The 14,118-nt window shown below is 38.4% G+C and overlaps 1 protein-coding gene across 50 annotated transcripts in view; it reads left to right on the plus strand.

Annotated features, from left to right (window-relative positions):
- The window catches only part of BTRC (beta-transducin repeat containing E3 ubiquitin protein ligase), a 205,379-nt gene that overhangs the window by 110,339 nt on the left and 80,922 nt on the right, over positions 1-14,118 (plus strand). For 37 of the 50 annotated variants that reach the window (XM_035268832.3, XM_035268841.3, XM_078346311.1 and 34 more), the window contains one exon: positions 357-434. The exons of the other annotated variants lie outside the window; for them this stretch is intronic. In XM_035268832.3, the coding sequence (XP_035124723.1) occupies positions 357-434 (78 nt within the window). The remainder of the gene's footprint in view (positions 1-356; positions 435-14,118) is intronic. 50 annotated transcript variants of the gene reach the window in all.

Genomic DNA, 14,118 nt, shown 5'->3' on the forward strand with positions numbered 1-14,118 from the left:
AGAAGGTAATAATCATGGTTTTAGTTGTCATCAGCTAAGTGTGGGCTGGAACATTCTTGTTTCCAGTGTCAACCTGTGTCAAAGTGCAAGCTAGAGATCTAATGAATATGATCTCCTGTACAGTGCTTAAAGATACATAAAATACTTCCCATCTAAATCCTTACATTATTTATATACAGGGACATATGTTTTCCTTTACATACGTGAATATCTGTATGTATACAAATATTCAAGTGAATAATTGTATAAATATATGTATGTTCTAGCTTACAGAATTAGAAATGTAATTCAGTTTACTCCCACAGAATAAGATTGAAGATAATGAGAACTGAATTAAAGCTTACTTTCTTTCACAGAATTCCTCAGAGAGAGAAGACTGTAATAATGGCGAACCCCCTAGGAAGATAATACCAGAGAAGAATTCACTTAGACAGGTATGAAATTCAGTCTTACTTAAAATAAAAAGCTACCAACAACAAAACAAAAGATAGGAAACCCTGGATTTGCCATTCTTTAAGCACTGGAGCTTAATAGTAAGAGTACTCTGAAGTTGGCCTGGCCATAGCCATCAGTTTCAATCAGGTGACATTGTTTTCCTGGTTGTTTAAAAAACATTCTAGGTATACATGTACAGGACAGTCAGCTGGTTATGTGTAGTGAATACAGATTCAAAGAAAAGAGTTTTTATTCGGGAAAAGTAATTTTAAATGCTTCTTAAGTGTAGATGGTAGAATAGTTGACTTTAACTCTTATTTTCCTGTTAATGATTTTTCAGACTTTTTTTTTAAAGTATCAAAACAGATCTGCCTGTAATAAAGTTAGCCCTTTTAGTCTGAGCAATATTTTGTTTGCTTTTTCTAGAAGGAACTGCCATTATTAATAATAACTTTAAAAAAACATTTTGCGGCCGAGCACAGTGGTTCACGCCTGTAATCCCAGCACTTTGGGAGTCTGAGGTGGGCAGATCACCTGAGGTCAGGAGACCAACCTGGCCAACATGGTGAAACCCCATCTCTACTAAAAAAATACAAAAATTAGCCAGGTATGATGGCAGGTGCCTGTAATCCCAGCTACTGGGGAGGCTGAGGCAGGAGAATCGCTTGAACCCAAGAGGCGGAGTTTGCAGTAAGCTGAGATCGAGCCACTGCACTCCAGCCTGGGCAACGGAACAAGACTCTGTCTCAAAAAAAAAAAAAAAAAAAAATTTAGCTCACTGCCGTGACCCACCTCTAGAAGGTAACACATTTTACATGTGAAAGTTCAATACCATTGTGGTCTTGTAAATACTAAAACGTCTTTGGCATAAACAAAAAACACAAGTTCTTACAATGTTGCCAGAGAATAAGTGTGCTACCTATTCGGTTTTTAATTTAATTTTATTTTTTTAGTTTAGTTTTTAGTTTAAAGACAGACTCACTCATGTTGCCCAGGCTGGAGTGCAGTGGCGCGATCACGGCTCATTGAAACCTGCACCTCCCGGGTTCAAGTGATTTTCCTGCCTCAGCCTCCTAAGTAGCCCGGATTGCAGGTGCATGCCACCATGCCCTGCTAATTTTTGTATTTTTAGTAGAGACAGGGTTTCACCATGTTGGACAGGCTGGTCTCGAACTCCTGACCTCAGGTGATCCGCCCATCTTGGCCTCCCAAAGTGCTAGGATTACAGGTGTGGGCCACCATGCCTGGCCCTTACTCATTTTTAATACAAAATTGGATACAATGAGCCTGAGCAGCAGTAAAAATAATTCTAATTTACTCACATTTATGGCATTGTTCTAGGAAATAGGAGATTTGTTGAGCACCCACCATGAACATGATGCTTATTTGCTTTAACCCTCACAATAACCCTGTAAAGTTTTTAGACATAATGTGATTTCCAATTTATAGATGAAGAAAATGGAGGCTTAGAGAGGTTAGATGACTTGTCTAGGTAATTAGTGATTTGATACTCAGATCTCGGTTTTTCCAAAGCATTTCTACTTGTGCCTTCTGACTTCAGTTTATATATAGTATTAATTTAGAGGGTAAGTACTTGAAACTGTGACACATTCATTTTTTAATTTACTATATGTTAAATGTTTTTTAGATGAACACTATTCCTTTTTTATAAAAACAATTGTTTAGTAAACAAATGAATTATCCAGGAAGTTTTTCTTTAAAAAAAAAAAAAAGATCAGTAATTGATGTTGAGACAGTTAACAATTTTAACTATTTGGAGAATCAACACCTGATCTGTTCGTCTAAATCAATAGGACAATATTGATTAAGATAAATTGAAGTAGAAACACTCTGCCCACTACACAGAAACAACTGTCAGAAAACAATGACACGACAAAAAGTTTTGGCAACTTTATTTAAGCTAACAAACGAATTTTCACTCTGCAAAGTTATAAATTAATTTTAATAGGCTGATCCAGATGGTCCATTTGGAAAATGGATAGGCTGATCTGTTGAAAATTAAACTAAATTTATCTCTCTCATACTTCAAACTGAAGCAAGAGAGAGAATCGTGCCTATTAAGTCCAGCACATACAGATGGACCAGCAGGTCACACATGGGACTAATCTGATTCATTTTAAAAATAAATGCATACATTATTGAATCATTTTCTACTTGCAAGATCTGTTGTGTGCACTATTTGAAAGAGATTTAATGTTGTTTTTTTCATTGCTGTTTTAGCAGTTGTCTTCCCCCCTTCCCCCTCCCACTTTAATTTAACAACCTTTCCCCCCACCTTCATGGTGTTCTGAAATGATTTTTCTAATATCTGACATTCAGTGTTGAGATCCAAGCTCTGGAGATTAATTAGGTCATGAGGCTTTTTCTCTTCCCTTCTTTGTAAAGTGTTTTATCTCCATTCTCTTTGTGAAGAGCATGAACTCAATGTTCTTGGAAAGAGAAATGGCCTTTAGAAACAGGGAAGTAGGAGATCCTCCTGGGGCCCTCAGAGCCTTTTAGCTTCTGGGTGTTTTAACAGCCCCATGAATGCAGATTTGTAAATTTATTGCAGTGCCATCTGTTTTTTGCTCGAACCAGATTACTGTTGGCTTGTGTCTGTCTATTGTGGTGGTCACTCCCTGGGAGCTTGCCCTCTCTATCTTAGGGAAGAGTGATGAATAGCAGGGGTCAATAGAAGCAGGTCACAGGGCAGCTGTCCAGGACTGCCCTGAACTTGATTACCCCATTGCTGATTTTTTTAAGGTAGGACATAGTATATAAGCTCTTTAAACTCCTTTTTTCTGTTGCATTTGACATAATGGAGCGCCAATTACTATTTTGCTATTTTTGTTGTTTTTGTTTTCTTCCTGTAGTCAATTTCTATAGACAAAAAGATGTCAAGGCCACCTTACATACACCTAGTGCTAATAGAAGTAGGATTTGCATCTCATTAACTTGAGATTCTTTTGCAGATATTTCTAATGGTATTTCAGAAACGCTTTCACTATTGACTATAAAAAGTTGTTATATTCTAGCAATTTAGTATTGTTTTTAACTAACATTATAGTTTACATATATTATTCAAAAATAACGTTTTGCCATTGTTGATAGGACATTACTACATGTTTATTTGGAGAGCTGTCTAAATATTGGAGGAACAGACAACTTTATGTGTGCAAATTTGGCAAGTTCAGATTTGGCAAGTTGAACGAATTCTTTGAAAAATACAACTTACCAAAATAACACAGGGTGAAGCAAAATTTGAATAGCCCTATGTCTATTAAAAAAATTTAACTATCAGAAGGCATATGTGGTTTACTGGTGAATTCAACAAATATTTAAGAAAGAAATGATAAGAATTTTTTGACCCTTTCGCAGAATAGAGAAGGAAAGAACACTTCTTGACTTATATAAATCCACCTTAACAGTAATTCCAAAACCTGACAAAGATATTACTAGAACAAGAAATAATGAAGGAGAAAATTAAGACACTATTCCCTGTGTCTCTTACCTGCTTCTCCATTTCATTTCCAACATCTGAAGGTGGAAGAGTGTGGGGTAGGGAAAGGAAGTAAAGTAGTATATCCTTGTAAAGAAAGTTAATTTTCTTAGTTTCAGAATAATCTCATTTCTTGACAAAAGTACAAGTTTTTATTTAAAGGATGTACAAAATGACTACAATTTTTGTTTTACTTTTACTCCTAAAAATGTGAAGTCAAGGACAGTGTAGCCACTGTTTTCCTGCCTTTTATTTCTATCTGCAATCAAGTGCAAAGGCCTGGGAGGATACATGAAAGTACTTATTACTTTCTGAAAATGTGGCATTTACAACGTGCAACTCTTTGCTTCTCATTGGTGCTAATAGGATCTGTCAGCCCTGCCTTTCTCTGTAATTGAGTAAATTGTGACCGTTGTCTAATCCCTTTCCCATCCCCCATTCCCTTTGTGTATGTGTCCACTTACCATCCTGAGAACGTGGGCAGTGATAAATAAAGCATTGAGTAGAGCTTTCTCAACTCTTTGAAAGCAGCATGATGCCAGCCCTCTAGTTATATTTCTTTAAGTGTTTACGTTTTCCTGTATTCTTTCTCTTCTGTAGCTGGAACCCTGGGGATGCAAAGCCATGAGAGAGGCCAAGAAGCTAACAAAGTAGCTGTCTCCCTTGTTAGCTTGTTCCTTTATTCTTTAAAAACAAGATAAAAACCATCTGGCTCAGGGCATTACATTTTCCTCCCCCATGCACCTCTATAGATGGAGACTTCACCTGCAGTGAGGGTTTACATTGATTAGGGAGGGAGCAGTAATTCAAGCTTCCATCCTCTTCAAGGATACTTTGCAGTCTTTAAAGGTGCTGACCCACTGAGTTAAACTGTCAAGGGAGGATAAAAAAGTATCTTCATCCCAGGAGGTAACAGCTGCCAGGTTTTCAACACCTTGCACACTGCTGGAAAAATGTCACAATTGTCAGCTGAAAGAAAAACGACTCTGTTGTCATCTTCTGTTAATGACTCAGCCTTATAAAAGGGACTCCATAAGTCTTTTAGAAGGAATAAGTAGCTGTTTTCCTTTTCTACCACACTCCCCTCCCCTGAAAAAATTCCTGCGTTGTTCTAAACATTGCCTTGGAATAGATCCACAAAAAACAGCAATGATGAACTTAAATCAGCCAGTATAAGCATGGAAGTCTGATGGGCATAGCTCCTTTATACAGTTGGATGAGTAGGAGGAAAAAGCACATCACTGACACAGAAAATGACATTAGAGTGTGTATTAACAAAACAACAACAACAACAAAAAGTCATTCATAAGCCAGTGAACTGAGAGAAAACATACTGTATTTCTGTTCTTTGGAGGACAGTTTGTTTTCAAGCAGCATCCAGATGGGTAAATGCCAAGACATTTCTTTTTTCAAGAGAGCCACTCCTTTTCTTCGTTTAAAAAACAAAAACCACACACAGAATTTGCTTCCTTTAATAGCTCTGTAATGTTCATATATGATGGCATTCCCTTCTTTCTGATTTGATTGATGAGGGAAAAAGATTTAATGAAGACCCTGATATCAGACAGGGTTTTTGTTTTTTTTTTCCCCCCTCTCTATTTGTTTTAGGTTAGTCATTTTAATTGTATTGAGTAATTAGAAGGTACACACAGCCAAGGGAGCTTTGTTCTGATAATTGCTCAAGAAAACCCATTCCTTATCTGCCGTTGCTTTGTGTTAAGACACTTCTCCCTCTAGTGGCAATAGTAAGCACTTTGGCTTGGCAGTAGGCAAGGTGTAATTGCAATATGACAAACTATGCTTAAGGGACTATATTGTAAATACTTTGGGTTAGGGTTTGGCATTATTTCATTATATATGCGTAATTGGTTGTTGTGGGTTTTTATCTTTTTTACTCTATCAAACTTACTACCTCTTTTTGCCCCCCCCCCCCCCCTGCAAAGTGCTTTGGGCTTTAGGTGAAAAAAATTGCCTGAGATGTTTATTAAAAAAAAAATCACAGTGCATTCTGGGTAATGTTTTGCAGCTTGACTTAATTTTAGTCATCTGTTTTAATTACCTATTTATAAAAATGCTTTTGCATTTGTAGACATTATTTAATACTTTGGAAGAAGCACCTCATTTGAAATAAATAAATAAATTGTACTTATTTTAAATAGTCCATGTAAAAGATCTTAAAGGTAATTAATGTAGGTCTCTTAAGTAAGACAAAAGTGATCTTTCCAAATCTGATGAAGTGATTTGTTTATATAACTTCCCACTTCTGTTGAATCCTTTAGAGTCTAATAACTTTTTTTTAAAAACATGGTTTGGCAATTTGTGCCTAGCTACAAAAACTCTTCTTCAAAAAAAAGCAATTTAATAACCAGCTTTCTTAAAATTACTTTGAGGAAGGAAGACTGTATAGGGGGTTGGTGTTTTGTTTTATTTGTATTTTAATGTAATCATTCTTTGATAAATTGTGTAATCACTGACTTAGTAGAAAAAATATTATTGAACTCCTGGGTTGCAATGACCATAAAGAGTATATTTTCATATAGAGTTGTGATACTGGGAATAAATTATAAAGGAAACAGTTTATATGCTGGTCAAAGTCCATACGGGCCCAATTCATTTTGTTTTCAGTGCTTACTCTGGATGTACCATTAAAAAAGGGGGCTCATTCTTCTCCACTGAAAAAAAGAAAAAAGGAAAAAAAGGGGGAGGGGGCACAGGGGCCTGTTGTGCTCAGCTGCATGAGTCCTAAAAAAAAAAAAATCTCCCCTAAAAACAACATGGAATGAGATCAGATATAGCTTTGCATCTATTGAACAAGATTCAGTAGCATCTGTGTGGCATTTTTAAAACCTACTTCCAGCTTTCTTGGATGTTGCTCTTTGGAACGCTTTTTCTATACCATATACTTGTGTGGGACATGATTTGATGTTACCATATATCTGGAAGTCCCTGTCTCCCTATCCCCCCACCCCCAGTCACTAGCCATTTTCATTATCCTATATCTTGTTATGCTATAGGGATGCTGAACAGATTTCTTAAGCAGCTTTTTGCAAGGTTAAAAGAATGCAGCCCAGTAACAAGTTTGTGTCATTTTAAATATATACCTTCTAGTAAATAAGGGGAAGTCTGGCAATCAATCCCTTTTAGTGTGTTATATGTTTCACCTGACAACTAAACCTTCTATTGATTAGCCATTACTTTGTTAGATAATCCTATGTCATTGAATCCATTGTAAAAAATTAAACTCTTTAAAATGTTTTACCCTAGCAGCAGTGTGAAAATTGAAAACTTGTTCAGAATTACAGCCTGCTTTCACAAAGAAGGTAGTTTTCAGCAAGGCATCTTACTAGTTTATGCTTATGTGCTTTATATGCGATACGAAAACGTATTAAAGTACTCCAACGCAAAACTCTGCCTCTGAGTCAGCAATGAAGGTTCCTTTTCAAGTGTTGCCTGGGGACAGAACCTATCTTGCCTGTGGCTATTATAGTCACTAGTAGGATTTCAAACTGGGGAGAGTCTTATAATAAGAAAATACTGAATGGTAAATATTGAATGTTTTAGGCTTTTAATTGCAGAGTGGTAAAGAAACTATGACAAGTTTCAGTTTACTGATCAGTGTTACTTCCTTGGGAGATAAGCAAAGTCATATACCCATTTTACAGATGGAATGTATAAAAAATAAATTCCTATATATAGCCCTCTGGAAACTCCCTCAGGCCTGGCATAGATTTTTCTGAATCTATCTGGTGTTTCCCTAGGTATGTTATCATATATTCATTCATGAAGGGAAAAGAGGGTAATTTTGAAGGAAAACACATTCTTTTTATAACTTAATGTTTTCAAAAAAAAAATATCGTTTTTTGTCCGGGCGCGGTGGCTCACGCCTGTAATCTCAGCACTTTCGGAGGCCGAGGTGCGTGGATCACGAGGTCAAGAGATAGAGACAATCCTGGTTAACATGGTGAAACCCCGTCACTACTAAAAATACAAAAAATTAGCTGGGCATGGTGGCGTGTGCCTGTAATCCAAGCTGCTCGGGAGGCTGAGGCAGGAGAATTGCCTGAACCCAGGAGGCGGAGGTTGCGGTGAGCCGAGATCGCGCCATTGCACTTCAGCCTGGGTAACAAGAGCGAAACTCCATCTCAAAAAAAAAACAAGATTTTTTTTTTGTTTTTTTTTGAGACGGAGTCTTGCTCTATCCCTAGACTGGAGTGCAGTGGCACAGTCTCTGCTCACCGCAACCTCCGCCTCCTGGATTCAAGCAATTCTTCAGCCTCAGCCTCCCGAGTAGCTGGGACCACAGGCACTCACCACCATGCGCGGCTGTTTTTTGGATTTTTAGTAGAGATGGGGTTTCACCATGTTGGCCAGGATGGCCTCGGTCTTTCTTTTTTTTGAGACGGAGTTTCGCTCTTGTTACCCAGGCTGGAGTGCAATGACGCGATCTCGGCTCACCGCAACCTCTGCCTCCTGGGTTCAGGCAATTCTCCTGCCTCAGCCTCCTGAGTAGCTGGGATTACAGGCATGTGCCACCATGCCCAGCTAATTTTTTGTATTTTTAGTAGAGACGGGGTTTCACCATGTTGACCAGGATGGTCTCGATCTCTTGACCTCGTGATCCACCCGCCTCGGCCTCCCAAAGTGCTGGGATTACAGGCTTGAGCCACCGCGCCCGGCCAGTCTCAGTCTCTTGACCTCGTGATCTGCCCGCCTCTGCCTCCCAAAGTGCTGGGATTACAGGCATGAGCCACTGCGCCCGGCCACATTTTTTTTTAAGATGGAGTCTCTCTCTGTCACTCAGGCTGAAGTGCAGTGGCGTGATGTCAGCTCAATGCAACCTCTGCCTCCTGGGTTCAGGCAGTTCTGCCTCAGCCCCCCAAGTAGCCATGCCCGGCTAATTTTTTTGTGGGGGGGGGATATTTTTAGTAGAGATGGGGTTTTGCCATATTGGCCAGGGTGGTCTCAAACTCCTGACCTTGTGGTCTCAAACTCCTGACCTTGTGATCTGCCTGCTTTAGCTTCCCAAAGTGCTGGGATTACAGGTATGAGCCACCATGCCCAGCCAGCATGATACTTTTATTGATTGACTGGATAGACCTCTGTAAAAAATTTACCCTTAAGACACTTTTATTGGAAGTTTTCATACAATAAATTATACATATATTAATTGTGTAAGTTAATGAATTTTTGATGAATCTCACCACCTATGTAACCACCACCCTGATTAAACTAGAGAATATTTTCATTACCTAGGAAAATCTCTTGTTCTCCTTTCTACTTATTTTCCACACCACCAATGAATCAAATACTGATCAGCTTACTGTCACTATAGATTAGTTTGCCTTTTCTAGGATTTTGTATAATGGAATGCTACATTTTTGGGGTCTGACATTCACTTTGCATAATGTTTGTGAGATTCATCTATGTTACTGTTGTATATCAGTAGTTGAATAACTATATTGCAGTTTGTTTTCTGTCTCCTTTTGGTGGATATCTGAGCCATTTCCATCTCTATAAGTGAAGTTACTGTGAATGTTATTCTATGAAGGTTTTTGGTAAGCCTATGTTAAGTACTTTTTCATGTGCTTATTCGTTATTCAGATATTTTGTGAAGTATCTGTTTTAAGTTTGTAGCTATTTTTTTTAAACTGCAGTGTTTGCCTTTTTATTATTGAGTGGTAGACTCAACTATATTGAATTCTGGATACCATTCATTTGTCAGATATATGTACTCTGTTTTCTCAATTCTATGGCTTGCCTATTGATGGTGTGGGTTTTTTTTTTATTTTTTTTATTTTGTTTTTATTTTATTTTTTTGTTTGTTTCTTTGTTTTGTTTTTTTCTTTCATGGTGTGTTTTGATGGAAAGTTTCTAATATTTGGATGAAGTTCAGTCTATATATATGTATATATTTTTTTTTGAGACCCAGTCTTGCTCTGTCTCCCAGACTCAGCCTCCCGAGTACCTGGGATTACCGGCATGGACCACCACACCAAGCTAATTTTTGTATTTTTATTAGAGATGGGTTTCACCATGTTGACCAGGCTGGTCTCAAACTCCTCACCTCAGGTGATGTGTCCAGCCAGTTTTTTCTGTGTTGTAGAGACAGGGTCTCACTACATTGCCCAGGCTGGTCCTGAACCTCTGGGCTCAAGCTATCCTCCTTCCCTTGGCCTCCCAAAGTGCTAGGATTACAGGCATGAGCCACCATGCCCAGCCTGAATTTTTCATTTCAGATAGTGTACTTTTCAGTTCTAGAATTTCTATTTAGTTTATTTTAGGTTTTTTATTTTCTGGTAGAATTTTTCATGTGTTTATTCATTGTAATCATATCTTTTATTGCTATGTTCAAGTTTGAGCATATCTATTATAGCTTCTTAGAGCTATAGTATGTGCTAATTTCTACAAATAGATCTTCTCAGACTTGGTTTTTGATTGATTTTTCTCTTGACAGTGAATCCCTTTTGTCTCTTTTTTTCTCATGTTTGGCAATTTTTTATTATATAATGGATATTATAAATGGTACACTGCAGAAACTTTGAATTCTTTTTTTTCTTCCTCTCATTAAATTATTGGCTGATCTCTATGACCAGCGATATTGTGGAGGCTTGGTTTTATATTTGTTAAGGTCAGATGTGTTTTGGTTTTGCCCTTACTCCTAACACATACTCTTGAATCTAAACTCATGGTCTTTTTGAATTTTCAGTGGAAAGCCTAAGATGCTTATTAAGTCCTTCTAACTTGATAGAAGTCAAATTCTAAACTCTTTCTCCCCTCATGAGCAGCAATTTGAATATCTGCTCAGGCTTTCAACCCTCCAGCTATTGCTCTCCGTTGAAATCCTTGGAATCTCCCCTTCATTTATGTAGTTTGGGCGTTAGCCATAGATTTAAGGGGAATTTATATGTAATTTTGTAGTCTTTCTCTTTCCCCTGTGGTTCTCTTTCATTTCTGGGATTTCTGTTCTCTGTTGCTAGCCACTATGGCAGTTTTGAACTCTATCACTTGATATCTCAAACCAGTAGACTGTGGCTTTCAGATTGAATTCTAGTCACCCTGCACCAAGTGGACTCATGAGTGCCTTCAGGAGAAAAGCGCATAAACACACATCTCACCCAGTGTGGTTCTCTTCTTTCAGAATCAGGCCTCTCCTTCCCTATTTTCTGCCTATTTTAAGTCAATCTCCAGTGCCTTAACTAGCTTTAAAATGTTTTTCCTGTCTGTAGCAGGGTTGATCTGATGTAAACATTTCTACCATTACTGGGAGCAGAACTCTTTAAGTTGTATTTTATTCCCCAGATACTAATTACTTCATAAATTTATCTTTAAAACATAGTAAGTTTTATTTTATTTATTTTTTTGAGATGGAGTTTTCACTCTGTGGCCAGGCTGGAGTGCAGTAGTGTCATCTTGGCTCACCTAAACGTCTAAGTCCTTGGTTCAAGTGATTCTCCTGCCTCAGCCTCCCAAGTAGCTGAGATTACAGGCATGCGCCACCACGCCCAACTAATTTTTGTATTTTCAGTAGAGACGGGGTTTCACCATGTTGGTCAGGATGGTCTCAATCTGACCTTGTGATCCACCTGTCTTGGCCTCCCAAAGTGCTGGGATTACAGGCGTGAGCCACCACACCTGGCCATGAATTTTATTTTTAAAATATTTATGTTGTTATAACTCGATCAAGACAGTTGCAGGTGGGCAAAAAGAAAAGAAAAGAAAAGAAAAGAAAAAATATGTTGTACATGTGTATGAATAGTAAATGTTTATGGAATTAGACAATGCAAAAGAAATAACAAATCTGGAGCACAGAATTTACATGCACCAATAGTTTGAATCTATACACAAATTTCTAGTGTTCTAATTTATTTTTTCATATATATTTTTAAATAATTTTTACTTAAATTATAAGAACAAAACAGGTTGGTTAAAAAAAATTTTTATTTCGAGAAGAAGTTTCACTCTTGTTGCCCAGGCTGGTGTGCATGGCAAAATAGGTTCAAGCGATTTTCCTGCCTCAGCCTCCTGAGTAGCTGAGATTGCAGGCACCTGCAACCATGCCCATCTAATTTTTGGATATTTGGTAGAGATGAGGTTTCACCATGTTGACCAGGCTGGATTTTTTTTTAATTTTTTATTTGAGATATATATGTATGTGTGTGTGTGTGTGTGTGTGTGTGTGTATTGTGTTTTAGGTTTTGGGGTACATATGAAGAACATGTAAGATTGTTGCATAGGTACATACATGGCAATGTGGTTTGCTGCCTTCCTCCCCATCACCTATATCTGGCATTTCTCCCCATGTTATCCCTCCCCAACTCCCCGCCCCCACTGTCCCTCCCCTAGTTTCCCCCAACAGACCCCAGTGTGTGATGCTCCCCTCCCTGTGTCCATGTGTTCTCATTGTTCAACACCTGCCTATGAGTGAGAACATGCAGTGTTTGATTTTCTGTTTTGTTTTTTTTTTGAGATGGAGTTTCGCTGTTGTTACCCAGACTGGAGTGCAATGGCGCAATCTCGGCTCACCGCAACCTCCGTCTCCTGGGTTCAGGCAATTCTCCTGCCTCAGCCTCCCGAGTAGCTGGGACTACAGGCATGCACCACCATGCCCAGCTAATTTTTGTATTTTTAGTAGAGACGGGGTTTCACCTTGTTGACCAGGATGGTCTCGATCTCTTGACCTTGTGATCCACCCGTCTCGGCCTCCCAAAGTGCTGGGATTATAGGCGTGAGCTGCCGCGCCCGACCAATTTTCTGTTCTTGTGTCAGTTTGCTGAGAATGATGGTCCCCAGGTTCATCCATGTCCCTACGAAGGACACGAACTCATCGTTTTTTATGACTGCATAATATTCCATGGTATATATGTGCCATATTTTCCCTGTCCAGTCTATCATCGATGGGCATTTGGGTTGGTTCCAGGTCTTTGCTATTGTAAACAGTGCTTCAATGAACATTCATGTGCATGTGTCCTTATAGTAGAACAATTTATAATCCTTTGGATATATACCCAGTAATGGGATTGCTGGGTCAAATGGAATTTCTATTTCTAGGTCCTTGAGGAATCGCCACACTGTCTTCCACAGTGGTTGAACTAATTTACACTTCCACCAACAGTGTAAAAGTGTTCCTATTTCTCCACATCCTCTCCAGCATCTGTTGTCTCCAGATTTTTTAATGATCGCCATTCTAACTGACATGAGATGATAACTCAGTGTAGTTTTGATTTGCATTTCTCTAATGACCAGGCTGGATTTTTAAGGTTTAACTTGTCTAAAAGAAAAATGGATGGGCACAGTGACTCATGCCTGTAATCCCAGCACTTTGGGATGCCAAGGTGGGCAGATCATTTAAGGTCAGGAGTTTGAGACCAGCCTGGCCAACATGATGAAACCCCATCTCTACTAAAACTACAAAAATTAGCCTGGCGAAGTGACACATGTCTGTAATCCCAGCTACTCGGGAGGCTGAGGCAGGCGAATCACTTGAACCTGGGAGGCGGAGATTATAGTGAGCTGAGATTGTGCCACTGCACTCCAGCCTGGGTAACAGAGTAAGACTCCTCAAAAAACAGACAAAAAACTGATTTTATAATATTGATGGGGAGTCATATATCTCTATTCTCCATATTTTTTCTTAATTTTTATTTTTATCTATTTTCTTTCTAAAGAATTATACTTGACCAAAATCAAATTCTTTAAATATCTGTTCATACTGATATAAATAAACAAATGAGTAACTAAACAAACAAATGAGGGGTGAAATCACAGCTTTTCCTTACAGAAGAATTCCAGTTAATAAATGTGGAAGGAAAGACAAAAATAATAAATTCACTATTAGAATACACAGTAAAAATTACCATGGGCATAATTCACCAATGGATGCTAAAAGCAGCAAGCAGAGACTCAAGTAGAAACAGAATTATAGTGGAGAATCTTGGTAGACATGTCCTTAGCTATATAATCAAGGCCAACATCACCAGAAATAGCAACATACCTTCTGATTTGATGCAGTGAGAAGGGCACATCACCTCTAAAGTATCTTTCCCCAAAATAACCTCAATCTGATCATGAGAAAACATCAGACAAACCCAAATTGAGGCACAGTCTGTAGATTTAACTGATCAGTGCTGTTCAGTTAATCTGTGTTGTGTCAGTCGTGAAAGATAAGGAAAGACTGAGGAATTGTT

This window comes from Callithrix jacchus, chromosome 12, assembly GCF_049354715.1.
Source record: "Callithrix jacchus isolate 240 chromosome 12, calJac240_pri, whole genome shotgun sequence".
Lineage (NCBI taxonomy): Eukaryota > Metazoa > Chordata > Mammalia > Primates > Cebidae > Callithrix > Callithrix jacchus.